This window comes from Bombina bombina, chromosome 4 (assembly GCF_027579735.1).
Source record: "Bombina bombina isolate aBomBom1 chromosome 4, aBomBom1.pri, whole genome shotgun sequence".
NCBI lineage: Eukaryota > Metazoa > Chordata > Amphibia > Anura > Bombinatoridae > Bombina > Bombina bombina.
Window position 1 is genome coordinate 410331178 of NC_069502.1, and position 23821 is coordinate 410354998.

At 37.0% G+C, this 23821-nt stretch overlaps 1 protein-coding gene across 1 annotated transcript in view; it reads left to right on the plus strand.

Moving 5' to 3' along the window:
- Positions 1-23821, plus strand: part of ATP13A3 (ATPase 13A3) — a gene marked incomplete in the record, with an annotated part of 582093 nt that overhangs the window by 444489 nt on the left and 113783 nt on the right. The window contains 3 exon segments of the mRNA XM_053710208.1: positions 5137-5246; positions 5999-6095; positions 6211-6283. Of these exon segments, the coding sequence (XP_053566183.1) occupies positions 5137-5246; positions 5999-6095; positions 6211-6283 (280 nt within the window).

A 23821-nucleotide genomic window follows, 5' to 3' on the forward strand; every position in this document is an offset into this window, starting at 1 on the left:
TTCAGAGTAAGACCTCCTGTGAGAAGATTTTTTCTCTCACTCATCCCAGTAAATCTAGTAAAAGCTCAGGCTTTCCTGAAGTGTGTTTCAGACCTGGAGGTTTCAGGGGTAATCATGCCGGTTCCTTTTCAGGAACAAGGTCTGGGGTTTTATTCAAATCTATTCATTGTCCCAAAGAAAGAAAATTCATTCAGACCAGTTCTGGATCTGAAAATTTTGAATCATTATGTAAGAGTACCAACTTTCAAGATGGTGACTATAAGGACTATTCTGCCTTTTGTTCACCAAGGACATTATTTGTCTACAATAGACTTGCAGGATGCTTACCTTTATATTCCGATTCATCCAGAACATTATCAGTTCCTGAGATTTTCTTTTCTAGGAAAGCATTACCAATTTGTTGCTCTTCCATTTGGCCTAGCAACAACTCCAAGAATCTTTTCAAAGGTTCTGGGTGCCCTACTCTCTGTAATCAGAGAACAGGGTATTGTGGTGTTTCCTTATTTGGACGATATCTTGGTACTATCTCAGTCTTTACGTTCTGCAGAATCTCACACAAATCAACTAGTGTTGTTTCTTCGAAAACATGGTTGGAGGATCAATTTACCAAAATGTTTCTTGATTCCTCAGACAAGGGTCACCTTTTTAGGTTTCCAGATAGATTCAGTGTCCATGACTCTGTATCTAACAGACAAGAGACTTTGAAATTGGTTGCAGCATGTCGGCACCTTCAGTCTCAGTCATTCCCTTCAGTGGCTATGTGCATGGAAGTTTTAGGCCTCATGACTGCAGCATCGGACGCGATTCCTTTTGCTCGTTTTCACATGAGACCTCTCCAGCTTTGTATGCTGAATCTATTGTGCCGGGATTATACAAAGATATCACAGTTAATATTCTTAAATCCCAATGTTCGACACTCTCTGACGTGGTGGTTAAATCACCAGCGTTTAGTTCAAGGGGCCTCTTTTGTTCGGCCGACCTGGACTGTGATCACAACAGATGCGAGTCTTTCAGGTTGGGGAGCTGTCTGGGGATCTCTGACAGCACAAGGGGTTTGGAAATCTCAAGAGGCGAGATTACCAATAAATATTTTAGAACTCCGGGCAATTCTCAGAGCTCTTCAGTTTTGGCCTCTGTTGAAGAGAGAACCGTTCATTTGTTTTCAGACAGACAACATTACAACGGTGGCATGTCAATCATCAGGGTGGGACTCACAGTTCCCAAGCTATGAAGAAGTATCCTGGATACTTGTTTGGGCGGAATCCAGCTCCTGTCTAATTTCTGTGGTTCATATCCCAGGTGTACACAATTTGGAGGCGGATTATCTCAGCCGTCAGACTTTACATCCAGGGGAGTGGTCTCTCCATCCGGATGTGTTTTCTCAGATTGTTTAGATGTGGGGTCTTCCAGAAATCGATCTGATGGCTTCTCATCTAAACAAGAAACTTCCCAGGTACCTGTCCAGGTCCAGGGATTCTCAGGCGAAAGCAGTGGATGCGCTCACACTTCCTTGGTGTTATCAACCTGCTTATATCTTCCCGCCTCTAGTTCTTCTTCCAAGAGTGATCTCCAAAATCATCATGGAACAATCATTTGTGTTGCTGGTGGCTCCAGCATGGCCCCACAGGTTTTGGTATGCGGATCTTGTTTGGATGTCCAGTTGCCAACCTTGGCCACTTCCGTTAAGGCCAGACCTACTGTCTCAAGGTCCGTTTTTCCATCAGGATCTCAAATCATTAAATTTGAAGGTATGGAAATTGAACACTTAGTGCTTAAGGCATAGAGGTTTCTCTGACTCGGTAATTAATACTATGTTACAAGCTCGTAAATCTGTCTCTAGGAAGATTTATTATCGAGTTTGGAAGACTTACATTTCATAGTGTTCTTCTCATAAATTCTCTTGGCATTCTTTTAGAATTCCTAGAATTTTACAGTTTCTTCAGGATGGTTTGGATAAAGGTTTGTCTGCAAGTGCTTTGAAGGGACAAATCTCTGCTCTTTCTGTTTTATTTCACAGAAAGATTGCTACTCTTCCTGATATTCACTGTTTTGTTCAGGCTTTAGTTCGTATTAAGCCTGTCATTAAATCTATTTCTCCGCCTTGGAGTCTTAATTTGGTTTTGAGGGCGTTACAGGCTCCTCCTTTGAGCCTATTCACTCTTTGGACATTAAAGTACTTTCTTGGAAAGTGTTGTTCCTTTTGGCCATCTCTTCTGCTAGAAGAGTTTCTGAGCTTTCTGCTCTTTCTTGTGAATCTCCTTTTTTTATTTTTCATCAGGATAAGGCGGTTTTGCAGACTTCATTTAAGTTCTTACCTAAGGTTGTGAATTCTAACAACATAAGTAGAGAAATTGTTGTCCCTTCCTTGTGTCCTAATCCTAAGAATTCTTTGGAAAAATCCTTACATTCTTTGGATGTGGTGAGAGCTTTGAAATTATTATGTTGAAGCTACTAAAGATTTCAGAAAGACTTCTAGTCTATTTGTTATATTCTCTGGTTCTAGGAAAGGTCAGAAGGCTTCTGCTATTTCCTTGGCTTCTTGGTTAAAGCTTTTGATTCATCAAGTTTATTTAGAGTCGGGTCAGGCCCGCCTCAGAGAATTACATCTCATTCTACTAGATCAGTCTCCACTTCGTGGGCTTTTAAGAATGAAGCTTCAGTTAATCAGATTTGCAAAGCGGCGACTTGGTCCTCTTTGCATACATTTACTAAATTCTACCGTTTTGATGTATTTGCTTCTTCAGAAGCGGTTTTTGGTAGAAAAGTTCTTCAGGCAGCTGTTTCAGTTTGATTCTTCTGCTGATGTTTTAATTTTTTCTTTTCTTCATGAGAAAAAACTTATATTTTGGGTTGTGGATTAATTTTTCATCATATGGCTGTTGTTTATTTTTTTCCCTCCCTCTCTAGTGACTCTTGCGTGGAGTTCCACATCTTGGGTATTTGATATCCCATACGTCACTAGATCATGGACTCTTGCCAATTACATGAAAGAAAACATAATTTATGTAAGGGATTATCTATCTTTTAAAACAATACAAATTCTGGTGTAGACTTTCCCTTTAAGTTTGAAGACAATAACATATTTTATGTAAGAACTTACCTGATAAATTCATTTGTTTCATATTGGCAAGAGTCCATGAGGCCCACCCTTTTCTTATGGTGGTTATGATTTTTTTGTATAAAGCACAATTATTTCCAGATTCCTTTGTTGATGCTTTTTACTCCTTTGTTTATCACCCCACTACTTGGCTATTCGTTAAACTGAATTGTGGGTGTGGTGAGGGGTGTATTTATAGGCATTTTGAGGTTTGGGAAACTTTGCCCCTCCTGGTAGGATTGTATATCCCATACGTCACTAGCTCATGGACTCTTGCCAATATGAAAGAAATTAATTTATCAGGTAAGTTCTTACATAAATTATGTTATTGTCTTCAAACTTAAAGGGACAGTCTACACCAGAATGTTTATTGTTTTAAAAGATAGATAATCCCTTTATTACATATTCCCTAGTTTTGCATAACCAACACAGTTATAATATACTTTTAACCTCTGTGATTATCTTGTATCTAAGCCTCTGCAAACTGCCCCCTTATTTAAGTTCTTTTGACAGACTTGAATTTTAGTCAATTAGTGCTGGCTCCTAGGAACTCCACATGCATGAGCACAGTGTTATCTATATGAAAAACATGAACTAACACCCTCTAGTGGTGAAAAACTGTCAAAATGAATTTAGAAAAGAGGCAGCCTTCAAGGTCTAAGAAATTTGCATATGAACCTTCTAGATTTACCTTTCAACTAAGAATTCCAAAAGAACAAAGCAAATATTGGTGAAAAAAGTAAATTGGAAAATGGCATTCTTTATCTAAATCTTGAAAGTTTATTTTGGACTAGATGTCCCTTTAAAGTACGCATTGGTTAAAAAAGATGATGTTGCAAAACTTTGACAATCAAATCTATTGGGGGAGTGTGATGCTTGCTTGAAACAAAACTAAAAGTGCAGCAAACTGAGCTTTCAGAAAGATGATGGCAAAACATACAAATACGGAAGCCCAGTGAAGCTTTAGCCATAAACCTGACTTACTTGCAGGCCTCCAGCTGGGAGTATGTCACATTGTTAGAAGCTCTTTAGAGTTATGGATACAGCAAAGGAGTTGTCAATGCCTGCACTTTCACATCCTGGTAGAGATTTCCATTTAAATAAATAAACAGAAAACTAGTTTGCCTTGCCAGGAGTACTAAATATAAAACTGGTACTTGTTGACCAAGCTGGAACATAGCTCACTGTCAGAGAAAGCAGAACAATCTGAAGAAAGAGGCAGATAAATCACCTTTTATTTCAGATGCTCACAGATCACTGCCTCTGGCTCACTACTTTATCCAGCAGTTTTCTTTGATGTCATGAAATATGTTTTTGAACTTCCAGGCTGCCAACATTTTTTTTTTACAAAAATACACCTTTTAACAAACTATCCCCTTAGGTGAATTGTCTTACAGACCACAGACAACTTCTCATGTACTTTTTATCCCCTGGTTGCCCCAGGATATAGTTACCAAAATAGTGCTGTAAGTAGCCCTGAGCAGCATAGAACACTACCTTCTCCTCCCTTATAACACAAGAGAACCCGCAGTCAGTATTTATCAAGCAGCGATCATCAGACTGCCGATTCCTACCCTCTTCTCCACCTCTTAGGTGGAGAATTCCAATCTCCCTGGTCTGGTCCGTGATTGGCTGTGCGGGGGCAGGGGTCGGTGTATATGCACGCCCCTGTCCGCCCTCGTTTGATAAATTGAGCCCTTAGAGTTACAATTAAGAGTGGTTACAATTTTCTTTCTTCAGCTAAAGTTCTACATACTTCAAGTGACATGAACCTCTTTTTCCACAGGTTAGGACTTCTATGTTATAACATGAGAGAAAGTAGGTTTATGTTGGTTTGCTTTTTAGCATATATATATATATATATAGCAAACAGAATTATTATTTTTTAGGAACACTGCAGATTTAAATGCTTATTCATTTCCTCAACTGAAACTGGTTAAAATTATAATAATAATGAAAAACGAGAAAAAAATACCATAGATTAGCATCCATGAGTAGAGCTTGTTGCTGTTTTTATAGGAAGTGAATTTCTCGTGCAGGCACTGAAGAGAGCTCACGGCGGGATTTCGCTTTCTGAATTAGAGGCATCTGTGGCATCCCCATTCACCTCCAGGACACCAAGCATTTCCTGTGTGCCAGACTTGATTCGGTATAACATGAGCTTTTGATTTTTTTTATGTACTAAATACTGTGACATAATAGGTTTATATGTCTTTTATTTACTCATCTATTATCAGTATTGCCGTTAGCTAGTTTTACTCATACCTTTTTAAATAAGTTGTTATGGCTAAATTAAGAATAGCTTTGGGCATACTGCTTCTATTGGTAGCTGTGGAAATGCCATGTCTGTTAGCATCTATGTTTGGTACATAGCTAATTCATTGTCAATCAGGAAGCAAAGCATTATTTCTCTGTTTCTTCCAGTTTATCTTAAAGGTAGCTGTTCTACCATATAAATGAGTAACATTTAAATATATTGACATGTTTTGCCTGGAAAAATATGAAGTTAACATGTAAACTAATATAGTGTTTCCTGCTAATACTTTAGTGTCTTATGGGTACTTCCTACTAATACTCAATGAGTGTTAACTGGAAGTACCGATCAATTAGTGAATATTATTGTAGGAAGCACCTGCCATACATTGAAGATTAGTATAGCATATTCAACTGATACACCTGTATTAATTGGGGTTTACTTTTAAGAAAAAACAAAAAATTCAACATGCTAAAAGACTTTTAGTGAACTAAGTATCTGACCAGCTTTAGTTGACACTAATACATGTAATAGTGAGCGAAAATATAAGTCAGACTCAGCATTGCATGAAACACTAAATCTTCTGATGCATGGATATCACCAGCCACCTGATGCACCATAATGAGTATCTATCTATATCTTTTCAGGGAAGGCCGAGCAGCTTTAATAACTTCCTTCTGCGTATTTAAGTTCATGGCTCTCTACAGCATTATCCAATACTTGACAGTCACTTTGCTTTATTCTGTGAGTATTTTGGGTCTGTTGTATAAATGCTGTGATGCCTCACATTTCGTTTCATCTTCACTGCCTGCATTGTGTACATTTACAATGATTAACTGTGTGTTTTTGCCCCCTCTAGATCCTCAGTAATTTAGGTGACTTCCAGTTCCTGTTTATTGACCTGGCAATCATTTTAGTTGTTGTCTTCACAAGTAAGTGCTTCTGTTATTTTAAATGTAATTATATAACAATTCATTTTGTGGTTAAAATTTACCTGTATATATAGCTTTAATTAAAGGGATAAAAAAAGGTCAAAATTGAAATGTACATAGGAGCATTTCAATTTTAAATAGAAGCATTTTGCAATATACTTTCATTAGCAAAATGCTTCTAGTAACAGTTCGTAGTGTTTTTTAGCAGCATAGCGACATGTGAGGGTCTGTGCACCAGTATTCAAACTCAGAAGAGCTGGGGGTAATAACAGTGCAGCCTAAATAAAAAACTGAATTTATCAAAAAGCTAGCAAATACAGACCTCAATGTGCAAAAAATAAAATTAGTTTCCCCTTAATGCATTTTCAAAAACTTGTACCAGTTGCAGAGTATAAAATATATCGGAAATTGCTCTTTTTGGTATGCAAAATGGCTGTTTTTGCTAATCGAAGCCACAACCCATTTAAATGGGATGGACTTGCAGAAAGAGCAGACTCCTTATCTATTTCTCTATACACACGTGCCTACTTATCATATGTCTTTGTCTATACACAAAGGCTAATGCTTAGAGAAAATTAACATTCTAGAATTTGTCACTGACTCAGGGCTGCTGCTGATTCTTGTTTGCATAGAGACTATATAATTAAACATATTTTCACTATAGGTGGTGTTTTAACAGATAAAATCAATGTCCCTTCAACATTGAGTGGACTAGTAACTTTTAACCCCTGACGTAAACTATAGGGATATTTCTTTCATAGAGGTGTTGATTGTCCTTGATCCATTACTCTTGGAAATTACTCTTCTCTACCACTAGGAGGAGGCAAACATTCACAAACCCCAAGAGCTCTATAAAACCCCTCACACATGCCTCAGTCTTTACTTTGCCTCCGCTGGAGGTGTTTGAAGAATTAAGATGGGTTTTCAAACTATATTGAAGCCTGGTTTTCCCTCAGAATACAGTGCTTGTCAGAGGGATGTATATGGGGTATGGCTTGTGATAATTTTTTCCCCTCATGGGAAATTTTTCATAAACCCTCCATAATTGGTTGCAGGGACTTGTCTTTTGCATCCTTTTATGGACAATATACTCCTATTCCATAACCTCTGCTGATATGTTTCAGCACAGGTCTTACTGTCTGCTGCTTGTTTGCTAGTGAACAAGTGTCTATTGGTGAGTATCTTTTATTAACATTTAGACACTCTTATAGCTATGTTATGGGCACTTTTATAAGTGTATGTGTGTATATACTGTGTGTGTATATATATGTATATATTTATATATATATATATATATATATATTTATATATATATATATATATATATATATATACAGTTGCAAGAAAAAGTATGTGAACCCTTTGGAATGATATGGATTTCTGCACAAATTGGTCATAAAATGTGATCTGATCATCATCTAAGTCACAACAATAGACAATCACAGTCTGCTTAAACTAATAACACACAAAGAATGAAATGTTGCCGTGTTTTTATTGAACACACCATGTAAACATTCGCAGTGCAGGTGGAAAAAGTATGTGAACCCCTAGACTAATTACATCTCCAAGAGCTAATTGGAGTGAGATGTCAGCCAACTGGAGTCCAATCAATAAGATGAGATTGGAGGTGTTGGTTACAGCTGCCCTGCCCTATAAAAACACACACCAGTTCTGGGTTTGCTTTTCACAAGAAGCATTGCCTGATGTGAATGATGCCTCGCACAAAAGAGCTCTCAGAAGACCTACGATTAAGAATTGTTGACTTGCATAAAGCTGGAAAGGGTTATAAAAGTATCTCCAAACGCCTTGCTGTTCATCAGTCCATGGTAAGACAAATTGTCTATAAATGGAGAAAGTTCAGCACTGCTGCTACTCTCCCTAGAAGTGGCCGTCCTGTAAAGATGACTTCAAGAGCACCACGCAGACTGCCCAATGAGGTGAAGAAGAATCCTAGAGTGTCAGCTAAATACTTACAAAAGTCACTGGCAAATGCTAACATCCCTGTTAGCGAATCTACAATACGTAAAACACTAAACAAGAATGGATTTCATGGGAGGATACCACAGAGGAAGCCACTGCTGTCCAAACAAAACATTGCTGCACGTTTACAGTTTGCACAAGAGCACCTGGTTGTTCCACAGCAGTACTGGCAAAATATTCTGTGGACAGATGAAACCAAAGTTGAGTTATTTGGAAGAAACACACAACACTATGTGTGGCGAAAAAGAGGCACAGCACACCAACATCAAAACCTCATCCCAACTGTGAAGTATGGTGGTGGGGCATCATGGTTTGGGGCTGCTTTGCTGCGTCAGGGCCTGGACGGATTGCTATCATCGAAGGAAAAATAAATTCCCAATTTTATCAAGACATTTTGCAGGAGAACTTAAGGCCATCTGTCTACCAGCTGAAGCTCAACAGAAGCATAGAAGTAAATCAAAAACAGAATGGCTTAAACAGAAGAAAATACTCCTTCTGAAGTGGCCCAGTCAGAGTCCTGACCTCAACCCGATTGAGATGCTGTGGCATGACCTCAAGAAAGCGATTCACACCAGACATCCCAAGAATATTGCTGAACTGAAACAGTTCTGTAAAGTGGAATGGTCAAGAATTACTCCTGACCATTGTGCACGTCTGATCTGCAACTACAGGAAACGTTTGGTTGAAGTTATTGCTGCCAAAGGAGGTTAGTTATTAAATCCAAGGGTTCACATACTTTTTCCACCTGCACTGTGAATGTTTACATGGTATGTTCAATAAAAACATGGCAACATTTCATTCTTTGTGTGTTATTAGTTTAAGCAGACTGTGATTGTCTACTGTTGTGACTTAGATGATGATCAGATCACATTTTATGACCAATTTGTGCAGAAATCCATATCATTCCAAAGGGTTCACATACTTTTTCTTGCAACTGTATATATATATATATATATATATATATATGGAAAAGTATAGAAGGAGACAGGCGCACAGGGGCACACTTCGTGTAATACGTTCACAGAAGTAACATAAAAAGCAAAGAGTGGGGGAATTATCCGCGCTCACCTGGTGTACCCTCAAGTAGTGAGGTACTAGAAGTGCACTTATATGGTTGTACTCTGTTCCTTTTCTCCCTTCTCGTGTGTCCGCGATCCTCCGGTGTTAGGTGTATCTTCAGTGGATCACCGTTATCCGTTGTCAGTGATAAGGGGAGTAAGGGGATATTATATGTATAGAGGTGTGTGTATAGTCTATATATCTCAATTGACCACACAGTACACTATAGTATAACAGAGATTATAAAACCATATATTTATTTTGAATAGTATAAAACAGACACACTTGTCTGATTAGGATGCAAGTAGAACAAACATATATATACAATGGTAGTGAGCCGTAGTGCTGCCCGGTAATAAGATCCTTATACAAAAGGTCTGTTTCCAAATGCATACACTAAATTGCTCCACAACCGTTAAAACGTTAGAAGTTAACAGTATCACAGATATCCAAATATACAAGTATACAAGTAAGGAGCACCAAAGGTATCAATCGGAGCTAATAAGGCTAATTTCGTTGCCCAGCAACCGATTACCTTATGCAGCTCCGTGTATGCTGTGCACTCGAAAGCGTGCAGGTGTGACGTGTGGCGGGGGGCGGAGCCTAACGCGTTTCGTAACCAATGGGTTACTTCATCAGAGGTGTGGGCCGCCCCCCAACCTAGCTCTATAAATGCGTGTGGCTGTGGCTGATTGGCCAAGTGTTAGCCCCTCGGTCGCCATTTTGTTTAAGGGCAAGTGGCCAGGTTTTACTGTTCTACTAAACCCAGTATTTTTAGTTTTCTTTTTCGTTAGTCATGCATTTGAAATTGACAATAGATTTTTAGTTCCAAGTTGGCAATTGAACTTTTTGTGTGCTTGTTTGTAACTTTGAGTGTTACTATATCAAATTGAAGTATCCAGTTAGAAACGATACTTAATAGAGTAAGGTCTATATAAAAAAATAATCGTAAAATATATATATACACAGTAAACCTAACGAATTGTATTGTGACTATCATTTTAAAAAATGTAATTAAGAATAGGTACAGAATTACTGTAATGTTATTAAAAATAGGTACAGAATTACTGGGATACGTTATGTATACTCGTATTGTTTCTTCCTCATATTTGTTAATGAAGAAAGGATACTTAAAAGAACAAGAAATGTCAGAACACCATAAAATTAGCATATTCTTAAAAGGGGAGATAAAATTCTAAAGGGATAGGATATTCCAAACTAACTTAACTTAATTAAGAGCCATAGTGTATATTTCCTAATGGTTTATATACTTTTAAAACTCTAAAAACATAAAACATAAATTAACTGTCTCGTGATTTTTTGGAATACATACATGGGGGAGAGATCAAGTGGTGTTCAGAAAAGTCTCCCCAGTTAGTATACCAATGATTATAGAAATGCTGCTAGGTCAATATCTCTATTTAACCCATTTGGTTCTAGCGTTCCCAATTTATGGATCCAAACTGTCTCCCTTTTTCGTAGTTCCAGAAGTCTACTACCTCCTCTGTTACCTTTGTGTATTTGTTCTATAGCCTTAATGAAAAAAGCCTCTTTGTTTTTATTATGAATATTCGTAAAGTGGTTTATGAGAGGATTTTTGAGGGTTCCTGCTTCTATATTTTTCATGTGTTCTAGACAGCGGATTTTTAAACCCCGTGTCGTGCGTCCTATATATCTTTTTGGGGTGTTACAGGTGCACTCCAGCATATAGACTACATGATCAGATCTACAATTTAGTAGACCTTTAATCGGATATTTTTCTCCTTCTTTTCCACAGTCTATAAATTTATTAAAATTTTTATTCTTATTTATATGTGCACAGCACACACAGTTTTTTCTTGCACATTTGAAAAAACCTTGTATATTAGTAATCTGACTTTTAGGTTGTTTATCTGTTTTCCTGATTTTCTGAATGTCACTAGGTGCTAAGAAATTCTTTAGATTCTTGTTTTTCTTGTATGTGACATATGGTCTGTTGCCTATAGTGTCTTTTAGTATGGGGTCATTTTTCAAGATTGACCAATTTTTCTGTAGAATGTTCTTAATCTTCCAGTGGCCTTCATTGAAAGTTGTAACAAAATTAATTTTAGTATTAGTATCTCTTTTCTGTATTGCCCTTATTGTATCTGGTGTTGTGGTTGGTTGTGTCTGTAATTGTTGATTATTACCATGTACTAATGTTTCTCTGTTAAGTTTAATTGCTCTATTATATGCCTTTTGGATAGTTTTAGTTGGATAGTGTTTTTCTGTAAACTTATCTTTGAGTTTATTTGCCTCTAATTCAAAATTACTCATATCTGAGCAGTTTCGCCTCAGTCTCTGAAACTGTCCGAATGGAATATTTTCTATCCATTTAGGATGGTGGCTGCTACGTGCGTCTAGGTAACCGTTAGTGTCAGTAGGTTTTCTGTATAGCTTGCTGCATATATTCCCATTTGATACATATAAAGTGACATCTAGAAAATCAATGGATGAGATTTCTATTCTTTGTGTAAAAGTAAGATTCATGCAGTTGGCATTAAGTTCTTGTACATATGTATCCCATAGATTAATCTCTCCATCCCAAATAACTAGGATGTCATCTATAAAGCGATGCCAGAACACAACATTTTTGTTTTTAAATTCAAAATTATTATAAACCATCTCCTCCTCAAATATACCCATATATAAGTTAGCAAAATTAGGTGCAAACTTTGTACCCATGGCTGTTCCTGTGTTTTGCAGATAATATGTTCCTTCGAATTTGAAATAATTATTCTGTAGGATATATCTAATGGATTCTAATAGAAAGTTTCTCTGCTCAAGGGCAATCTGATTAGCATTGTCTAGTGATCTCTTAATCGCACTTATCCCTTGGTCATGAGGGATAGATGTATATAATGCTGTTACATCGAGTGTAGCCCATTTATAAGTTGACTTCCATTGTATTCTTTCTATAATTTGGAGAAGGTGGGGTGTATCTCTAAGGTATGATTTGAGATTAAGTACCATAGGTTTTAAAAATTGATCCACATATTCAGATAGTCTAGATGTTATTGAATCTATACCTGAGATGATAGGCCTGCCAGGTGGTTTGGTCAGGCTCTTGTGGATCTTTGGTAGGTAATAAAATATTGCCATTTTCGGTTCATCATTTGAGAGGTATTTTCTCTCTCTGTCCGTGAGTACTCTGTTTTGGTAACCAGAATTTATGTGTTCCATATACGTTCTCAGGAATAGAGGTGTAGGGTCACTTTTCAGGGTCATATATGTCTTACTATCAGAGAGTTGGCGATTAGCTTCCTCTAAATAGTCTTTCCTGTCTAGAATGATTATGCCTCCTCCCTTGTCAGCCTCCCGTATCACAATCTGTTCATTATCCATTAGTGTTTTTAGCACCCTTTTCTCTCTTATGCTCATATTATGTTTCTGGATTTTGTAGTTGCTGCAGAGTTCCATACAGTCTTGAATGACCTTATCCTTAAACATGGTTATGTATTTTCCCTGTGATTGGACAGGGAAGAAAATGGACTTGGGTCTTAAGCCACTATTAATAATACTTAATTCATTTGAGTCAACTTCTGATCCAAAATAGTTATTACAATCTATTTGTGAGTGATGGTTGTTCCCATTCTCTAGATCCATTAAGGCTTCCAGTGTTTCTAAATCTGATTGTGTGAGGTTAACTGAATTTTGTGTCTTTTTATCTTTTTCAAAATGTCTAACTAATGTTAGTTTACGTATGAATTTATTTATGTCAATAAATAATTCAAATGGATCTGGTTTTTGTGTAGGCGCAAATGACAAACCTTTTTTTAGAAGGTCTGTTTCGTCTAAACTTAGATTGTGTGTGGACAAATTGAAGATTTTTATGGTTTCTTCTTTTACTGTCTCATCTCTCTGCGTCTTTTTAAGTTGGAATTTTCTACCAGCTCTACATCCTCTTCTTCTTCCATATGTCTTTTTCCCCTTCTTCCTTCTACATGTGTTTGTGGTTGTCTCCATTCTAGTGGTATATGTTCTTGTGGTGGGGGTCTTACTTCTCTCTGTACCTCTAAAGCTCTTGGTTTGTCTGTCAGATGTCTGTCGTGAAAACCCTTATCATTGTAACTATCTCTATTCCTAGAGTAGGTGTGTGGTTGTTGTTCCCAATTAGAATTTTGGTTTGCCCTTGTATCATTCCACCCTTGATTACCATATGAATCCTGATCGTACCTGTTGGATCTATAATTTGAATTATAATTATAGTTATGGTTATAATGTCTTATACCTCCCCTGGGATGTGCTCTACCTCTAGAGTGATAATAATTTCCCTCTCTATTTTCTCTTTCAATCATATGGGAATCATGTCTCAGGTTTGGATTATGATAATAGTTATCTCTGTTAGTATTGTGACCCCTATTTTGTCTAGGAGTATACTCTCTAGAGGGGAAATTGAACTTAATGTTTGTTTGTTTGGGGGTTCTTGAACCTGTTTTCTTCAAACTTTTGAGATGATTATTCCTAATTACATCACTGTATAGAGTGTTTGTGGTTGTTAGTGGAGTGTTAGGTGTCTCATTACCCCCTGGTGTGTTTGGTGTTAAAGGTACATCGGTCTCAATTTCGATATTTCCTGTTTGTTCACTAACTTTATTTTGTAAGTCTCGTTCCAACTTTTTCTTCTTTTTAAGTTTTAAATCCCTTTCTAATTTGCTCATTCTTTCTCTTATGTCACTATCTAATTTGTCATAATATGTGTCTCCCTTAAAGGGTAACAGTAAAGTGCGCAATTTGTGTAATTCTGCAGTAACCTTATCCAGGTTCGCCTCTCTAAATCTGATTATAATACGTATCAATTTATTTGAACTCTCTTCCAGAACAGTTTCCCACTCTGTAATGAGTTCTATGTCTGTACTGTTGAATATAGCTGTTTTTGTCAACATCAAACCTTTGGGTATTACCCCTGCCTTCAGATAAGCTTCTAGTCCTATTATATCGCACCAGTTTTTAATCTGTATTTTACTTAATTTTTCCACCTGTTTAAATAGTTCTCTAGGGTTAACTGGTTTTTGTACATTACTGATGTTAGTATCCCCTTGTAAATCTACAGACAAGGTTCTTTTTTTACTATTTGGATCGAAATACATTCCAATACAACCCTCAAAAATCCTCTCATAAACCACTTTACGAATATTCATAATAAAAACAAAGAGGCTTTTTTCATTAAGGCTATAGAACAAATACACAAAGGTAACAGAGGAGGTAGTAGACTTCTGGAACTACGAAAAAGGGAGACAGTTTGGATCCATAAATTGGGAACGCTAGAACCAAATGGGTTAAATAGAGATATTGACCTAGCAGCATTTCTATAATCATTGGTATACTAACTGGGGAGACTTTTCTGAACACCACTTGATCTCTCCCCCATGTATGTATTCCAAAAAATTACGAGACAGTTAATTTATGTTTTATGTTTTTAGAGTTTTAAAAGTATATAAACCATTAGGAAATATACACTATGGCTCTTAATTAAGTTAAGTTAGTTTGGAATATCCTATCCCTTTAGAATTTTATCTCCCCTTTTAAGAATATGCTAATTTTATGGTGTTCTGACATTTCTTGTTCTTTTAAGTATCCTTTCTTCATTAACAAATATGAGGAAGAAACAATACGAGTATACATAACGTATCCCAGTAATTCTGTACCTATTTTTAATAACATTACAGTAATTCTGTACCTATTCTTAATTACATTTTTTAAAATGATAGTCACAATACAATTCGTTAGGTTTACTGTGTATATATATATTTTACGATTATTTTTTTATATAGACCTTACTCTATTAAGTATCGTTTCTAACTGGATACTTCAATTTGATATAGTAACACTCAAAGTTACAAACAAGCACACAAAAAGTTAAATTGCCAACTTGGAACTAAAAATCTATTGTCAATTTCAAATGCATGACTAACGAAAAAGAAAACTAAAAATACTGGGTTTAGTAGAACAGTAAAACCTGGCCACTTGCCCTTAAACAAAATGGCGACCGAGGGGCTAACACTTGGCCAATCAGCCACAGCCACACGCATTTATAGAGCTAGGTTGGGGGGCGGCCCACACCTCTGATGAAGTAACCCATTGGTTACGAAACGCGTTAGGCTCCGCCCCCCGCCACACGTCACACCCTGCACGCTTTCGAGTGCACAGCATACACGGAGCTGCATAAGGTAATCGGTTGCTGGGCAACGAAATTAGCCTTATTATCTCCGATTGATACCTTTGGTGCTCCTTACTTGTATACTTGTATATTTGGATATCTGTGATACTGTTAACTTCTAACGTTTTAACGGTTGTGGAGCAATTTAGTGTATGCATTTGGAAACAGACCTTTTGTATAAGGATCTTATTACCGGGCAGCACTACGGCTCACTACCATTGTATATATATGTTTGTTCTACTTGCATCCTAATCAGACAAGTGTGTCTGTTTTATACTATTCAAAATAAATATATGGTTTTATAATCTCTGTTATACTATAGTGTACTGTGTGGTCAATTGAGATATATAGACTATACACACACCTCTATACATATAATATCCCCTTACTCCCCTTATCACTGACAACGGATAACGGTGATCCACTGAAGATACACCTAACACCGGAGGATCGCGGACACACGAGAAGGGAGAAAAGGAACAGAGTACAACCATATAAGTGCACTTCTAGTACCTCACTACTTGAGGGTACACCAGGTGAGCGCGGATAATTCCCCCACTGTTTGCTTTTTATGTTACTTCTGTGAACGTATTACACGAAGTGTGCCCCTGTGCGCCTGTCTCCTTCTATACTTTTCCAGACAATTCGAGAAGAACCTCACCTTGCGGGGGATCATCTTTAGACCAGACGGGCTGCCCACACCTATAGCACACGGGAACTAGCTTTGTGGACTATATGGAATATTATACATCCACAGACTTTCCATCCGAATAAGACTGCCATTTGCACTAACTATAAATTGTTGCATATATAGAGACATATATCTATATAAATATATTTATTCTTAATAGTGGATGAGAATATATATTTATTGTAAATAGCAGTTCATACATTAACTTTGAGCGCTGACCATTCTTTTGTTCTTATATATATATATATATATATATATATATATATATATATATATATATATATATATATATATATATGGCCCTGGGACAGATCCTTTACACTATTCCCTTGCTGTTTTGCGCACGTCAACTTTTTTGGCGCACTTAGTTTGAATTTCGTGTGTCGGCCTTTTGGTTTATGCGTGGTTGCGCTTGTCTCTTTAGTCTTTCTATAGCTCATGCTTGAGTCAGCTAGTTTATGCACGTCGGGTTTGCGCATGATCGTCCTCAGCTATGTGTGCATTGTGTTTTGGCGCACTAAATTCCTTTTCAGCTGTTTGTTTTTTTTACACACTTTATTTCTAGCTGAAGCTTGTTATCTGTCCTCGGATGCTATGTTAATGTCTCCTGCTTTGTTTTGCAGTTTGGCTTAGCGCGCATTGTACCTGTGAGTTTATTATGTTTATGTTTCTTTGGGTATAATGCACCTACTGTTTGTTCATTACAGAAGCATACAGGGAGTGCAGAATTATTAGGCAAATGAGTATTTTGACCACATCATCCTCTTTATGCATGTTGTCTTACTACAAGCTGTATAGGCTCGAAAGCCTACTACCAATTAAGCATATTAGGTGATGTGCATCTCTGTAATGAGAAGGGGTGTGGTCTAATGACATCAACACCCTATATCAGGTGTGCATAATTATTAGGCAACTTCCTTTCCTTTGGCAAAATGGGTCAAAAGAAGGACTTGACAGGCTCAGAAAAGTAAAAAATAGTGAGATATCTTGCAGAGGGATGCAGCACTCTTAAAATTGCAAAGCTTCTGAAGCGTGATCATCGAACAAACAAGCGTTTCATTCAAAATAGTCAACAGGGTCGCAAGAAGCGTGTGGAAAAACCAAGGCGCAAAATAACTGCCCATGAACTGAGAAAAGTCAAACGTGCAGCTGCCAAGATGCCACTTGCCACCAGTTTGGCCATATTTCAGAGCTGCAACATCACTGGAGTGCCCAAAAGCACAAGGTGTGCAATACTCAGAGACATGGCCAAGGTAAGAAAGGTTGAAAGACAACCACCACTGAACAAGACACACAAGCTGAAACGTCAAGACTGGGCCAAGAAATATCTCAAGACTGATTTTTCTAAGGTTTTATGGACTGATGAAATGAGAGTGACCTTAAAGACGTAGCTGCAACAATGTAACCAAGTATAAAGTCTATAAGCATAGAAGGGAATGGGTCTGCTGCAAAAACACCATAAAATGCTCGCGGATTGCACTGAAACTAATCTACTAAAGAGGACAAGCCTCAACCAATTATGCTAGGCTGTGCAGTACTGGGGCGGTGTATATGGCAGCAGAAATTCCAATATTCAATAACGAAATGGATACAAAGTAGCGCTAAGTAACGTCTATGAGGTTGCAGAGCTCTCAATTAAGCGCCTGATGCGCATTTCGCCCTATCCGGGCTTTGTCAAAGGCTAACCCGACTGGGTAGAGCCTCACTGTTTAAAAATAGTATGGTGGCCAATCAAAGGGGTTGTAGTCCTACACACCCCTTTCCCCATTCGTACACAAGGGCGTCATTTCTAATTGGCTATGGTTTACCACATGACATCACTCGAGTAGAGTCACATGGGGCAGGAAAATGTTGACAGCGCTTAAGATTGTAAATACAATCTGCGCTAGAATGACAGTGAATATCATCAAATGAAGATGTTACAATGATTTCTGTATTGCGTAATATTTAGTAATACCACACTTAAAATTAATTTATGCAGTAAATACATCTGCGGGAAGGGAGGTCTTACCATTGTTTCAATGGTTAAAATAAAACCTGCGATCATTTCTTACAAAATTCTATCTTTATATACTCCCATCATTAGCAACTATCAGAAGTTATAGAGTACAACTTTGACGCAATTGATCAAAAATTATGGGGATACTCTCATATACGGTGGTCTCAGATAAAAATGAGGGTTATGTATAGTTATTATATGTGTGTTAAGAACCCGATTACAAAACTGTAGATGAGACAACTGGTGTAATGTATCTCCGAGATGTCTGTATGTACTTTCAATCGTGGTTCAAAGACTGATACCTCATCTATACTCAAAAATAAGTCTCACAATAGTAATTTTGGTTACATGTAATTACAGTATTATTAACCTTCAACAAAGGATAGACTTGAGAATAAGGTCAATGGTTTGTAATTTTACATTTTCACTAAGGAATGGACATAATACAATTGTTAGCCTCTTAGTTAAGTGGCAAAAAATCCTGGTTGATTATTGTATCAATCTTATATTGCTTCAACAAAGGATAGGCATTAGAACAAAATCAAAAATTATTGTATTTTAGTATTATTCCTATTCCAACCGATATATCAAAAATGTGAATCTTAGTGGCAAAAATCCAGTTAGACCTGGTCATAGACTAAAGTCTCGTGAAAATGCTATATTCTTCTGAATCATAACAGCAAGATGGAAGAGGAAGTGTGCTAATGTCAATGTTATTTATTAGACTTTAAATGAGCACGTAATTCATTTTTATTATTATTAGAATGAATTATAAGAAGGAGTTATATCCGTCCTGTTCGTTCAATCCATGTGGTGTTAAGGTTTTCAGCCAAAAAATCCATCGGCACTCAGCCTGTAACATTCTATCATTCTATATTATCTTCTATCCGCTGTTTATGACAGCATTTCTTGGGATTTTTCTGTGACTTTTTAGTCAATTCAGAGCCAATCCACACACAATGGCGTCTAATCTCTCGCAGGATTACAAAAATAGACAGGAACAAAGAATAAAAGATATTGACAAAACCTTCTCGCTAGCATATGACAATGAAAACACAACAGAGACTGAAATTGACAATTGGGAAGAGGGTCTTAAATCATTAAGCTACCTAATTAAAAAACACACACGCTCATTCTGGAATAAGAGCGCATATGATAAATATTTAGCCAAACACATAATACCACGAGGGTTACGAGTCCGGCTATTCCCAAGTTTCTCCTTTCATATTGATTCATACAAAGATAGGTGGGAACAGGCCTTAATTAACTGTTCTGAAATATTGGTAGCTATCCTGTCTGACTATGAAGTAGAAGTTATGTCAGAATTAGATAAAGAAATATCTGAGTATAACATGAAACTACAGAAATTTGACAACTTAGACAAATTCAAACAAACATACAAAGAGATGAGGGAAGAACTAGATAAAAGAGAGAAGGAGATCATACAGACAAAATGTTCAAAAATGAAAAGAGATCTGAAAGATTTCGAAAAAGGGAGAATATTTACATGGGACGACAAACAGTCCAGACGTAGACCAATCAATAGCCTACCCCCACCTACTAACACACACCAATCTGACTGTGAATCTTCAGCCATTGAAGATAGTGACTCAGAAAACAATGCTATAAGAACTAACAATCAGAGTTTTTTAGGCAGGAATTCCAGCCAGTTGGAAAAAGAAACCATAAAAAACCCACAAGAAGGGGCCAAGGGGGGAAACAGAACACTGAGAGATCGAGCCAGGTGGGGATACAGGAACGAGAATGGATACAGGAGGAGGGAGGACTGGGGCAAACGACCAAAATGGTAGAAATAAAATCTGATAAGCTACAAGTAATTAACTTATCTAAAAGAACACTGAATGAAAACCATTTATCTGTCCTATCTAAAGGCCTATCTTTCTCACCAACACCCTCTATTGATAAATTTGAACTAGTTAAAGATCTACATCTCTTTTGTAGGAAATTGGCACTACATAAGTTGTATAATACTCAGGATGATGTAACAACTACTGATATACAAACACTTGATACCCTAATTGGGCTATGGAATGAGAGTGAGGGACATGACACAACAGATACTGAGACATTTTTGGACAAAAAGATTAGGTTAAAATCTAAGTACATGCCTCCAATATCGAAATTTCCACAAATAGAAGTATATCTTAAAATGGTAATGACTGATTTCCTCAAACTAGACAACAATACTAAACACAATATTAGTAAAATTGAAGAACAAGCTCTAAAGGAGATCAATTCTTGGGAAGATGTCCTCATTTAGCCATCCGACAAAGGGGGCAACATAGTGGTATGGGAAAAAGACAAGTACATCATTGAAGCAAAACGACAGCTAAATGACAAAACGTGTTATAAATGCCTTTTCTCTAATCCAACAGAACAATTTTTGAGTGAATACAATAAGCTAATTGATAATGCGAAAGAGAATGACCTAATAAGTCAAAGAGAATACTCTTTTTTACAAGTAAAGACACCAAGAATTGCAACACTCTACTTACTACCCAAAGTCCACAAAAATAAAGAATCTCCACCAGGAAGACCGATAGTGTCAAGCATAAACAGCCTGTGTGAGCAAGCGAGCAGATTCCTTAATCTATACCTAAGGGAAATAGTCTGGACTTTACCATCATATACCAGAGATACGATGGACATCCTCAGTAAACTGAATGATTTAACATTAGAAGATGATTCAATATTAATTATATGTGATGTTGAATCACTATATACGTCAATCAAACATGAATATGGTTGTCAAGCAGTAGAGTACTTTCTTAGTATGCAATCAAGTGACAGAATGGAGCGCAATAAATTTGTGATAGAATTACTTACATTCGTATTGAAACATAATTATTTTGTCTTTAATGACTACTTCTATCTCCAAATACAAGGCACTGCCATGGGGTCATCTTGCGCACCCACATATGCGAACATATATCTTGGTTGGTGGGAAAGAGAACATGTCTTCAATGAAAATCTAACAGCATATACGGAACGCATCAGTTTATGGTGCCGCTATATTGATGACCTCTTCATAATATGGACAGGCAACGAAACACTCTTCAAGGAATTCATCTCCATTCTGAATCAGAACACAATGAATCTAAAACTGACCTACAATCTAAGTAGGGATAAAGTAGAATTTCTTGACATCTCAATCTATAAGGATGTGAACAATAAAATAAAAACGGATCTTTACAGGAAGGACACAGCAACCAATTCTATCTTACAATATGATAGTTGCCATGCTGAAAGTACCAAAAAAGCGATACCTACTGGAGAATTTCTGAGGATTAGGAGAAATTGCACTGATTTTGAAGTGTTTAACAAAAGAGCCAAAGAATTGAAAATAAGGTTGAGAGAAAGAGGATATAGCCGAAAAGTAATACGTGTAGCTTACCAAAGGGCTAAAAGAACTTTACGTGTCTCCCTCCTAACTCCTAAGAACAAAATAAAAAGTAGTACCAACGAAATTAGATTTGTGACGACTTTTAATAATAACTGCACAAAAATATGTGAAATTCTGAACAAACACAGTAACATACTGAAATCAGATGAATCCCTATCGAAATGCTTGGGTAAGATAATTTTAACCAGTTGGAGAAGAGCTCCCACCATTGGGAACAGACTGGTCAAGAGTCACTTTACAAGAAGAAATCCAAGTAATAGGAATATTACCGGAACCTATGCCTGTGGGAATTGCAGTTTCTGTAAATTTATGACAAACGAAAGGGAATTCACTACCTGTGTGGGCGACACTAAACGAATGTTCAGTTTTGCAAACTGTAAAACTAAAAATGTGGTTTATTGCCTTTTCTGTAAATGTGGAATGAAATACATAGGCATCACGACACGGGAACTCCGCGTCAGACTGGGAGAACACATTAATAGTATAAAAAACTGTGAAACAGACAGTAAGAAAGGCAAAACCCTAACACCAGTGGCGAAACACTATCTTCGCAAACATGGGAACAAACCAGATCTAAAAATTGCAGTCTTACAAGTAATTAAGACAGGCATTAGAGGAGGAAATGTGGAAAATATGTTGTTACAGGCTGAGTTCCGATGGATTTTTTGGCTGAAAACCTTAACACCACATGGATTGAACGAACAGGACGGATATAACTCCTTCTTATAATTCATTCTAATAATAATAAAAATGAATTACGTGCTCATTTAAAGTCTAATAAATAACATTGACATTAGCACACTTCCTCTTCCATCTTGCTGTTATGATTCAGAAGAATATAGCATTTTCACGAGACTTTAGTCTATGACCAGGTCTAACTGGATTTTTGCCACTAAGATTCACATTTTTGATATATCGGTTGGAATAGGAATAATACTAAAATACAATAATTTTTGATTTTGTTCTAATGCCTATCCTTTGTTGAAGCAATATAAGATTGATACAATAATCAACCAGGATTTTTGCCACTTAACTAAGAGGCTAACAATTGTATTATGTCCATTCCTTAGTGAAAATGTAAAATTACAAACCATTGACCTTATTCTCAAGTCTATCCTTTGTTGAAGGTTAATAATACTGTAATTACATGTAACCAAAATTACTATTGTGAGACTTATTTTTGAGTATAGATGAGGTATCAGTCTTTGAACCACGATTGAAAGTACATACAGACATCTCGGAGATACATTACACCAGTTGTCTCATCTACAGTTTTGTAATCGGGTTCTTAACACACATATAATAACTATACATAACCCTCATTTTTATCTGAGACCACCGTATATGAGAGTATCCCCATAATTTTTGATCAATTGCGTCAAAGTTGTACTCTATAACTTCTGATAGTTGCTAATGATGGGAGTATATAAAGATAGAATTTTGTAAGAAATGATCGCAGGTTTATTTTAACCATTGAAACAATGGTAAGACCTCCCTTCCCGCAGATGTATTTACTGCATAAATTAATTTTAAGTGTGGTATTACTAAATATTACGCAATACAGAAATCATTGTAACATCTTCATTTGATGATATTCACTGTCATTCTAGCGCAGATTGTATTTACAATCTTAAGTGCTGTCAACATTTTCCTGCCCCATGTGACTCTACTCGAGTGATGTCATGTGGTAAACCATAGCCAATTAGAAATGACGCCCTTGTGTACGAATGGGGAAAGGGGTGTGTAGGACTACAACCCCTTTGATTGGCCACCATACTATTTTTAAACAGTGAGGCTCTACCCAGTCGGGTTAGCCTTTGACAAAGCCCGGATAGGGCGAAATGCGCATCAGGCGCTTAATTGAGAGCTCTGCAACCTCATAGACGTTACTTAGCGCTACTTTGTATCCATTTCGTTATTGAATCTTGGAATTTCTGCTGCCATATACACCGCTCCAGTACTGCACAGCCTAGCATAATTGGTTGAGGCTTGTCCTCTTTAGTAGATTAGTTTCAGTGCAATCCGCGAGCATTTTATGGTGTTTTTGCAGCAGACCCATTCCCTTCTATGCTTATAGACTTTATACTTGGTTACATTGTTGCAGCTACGTCTTTAAGGATACTCTCCTAGGTTCACTAGCTCTACTGTACCACAATACAGCTTTTAATGCACTACACTGGTAGTCATTACTACCTTTTTAACTAATA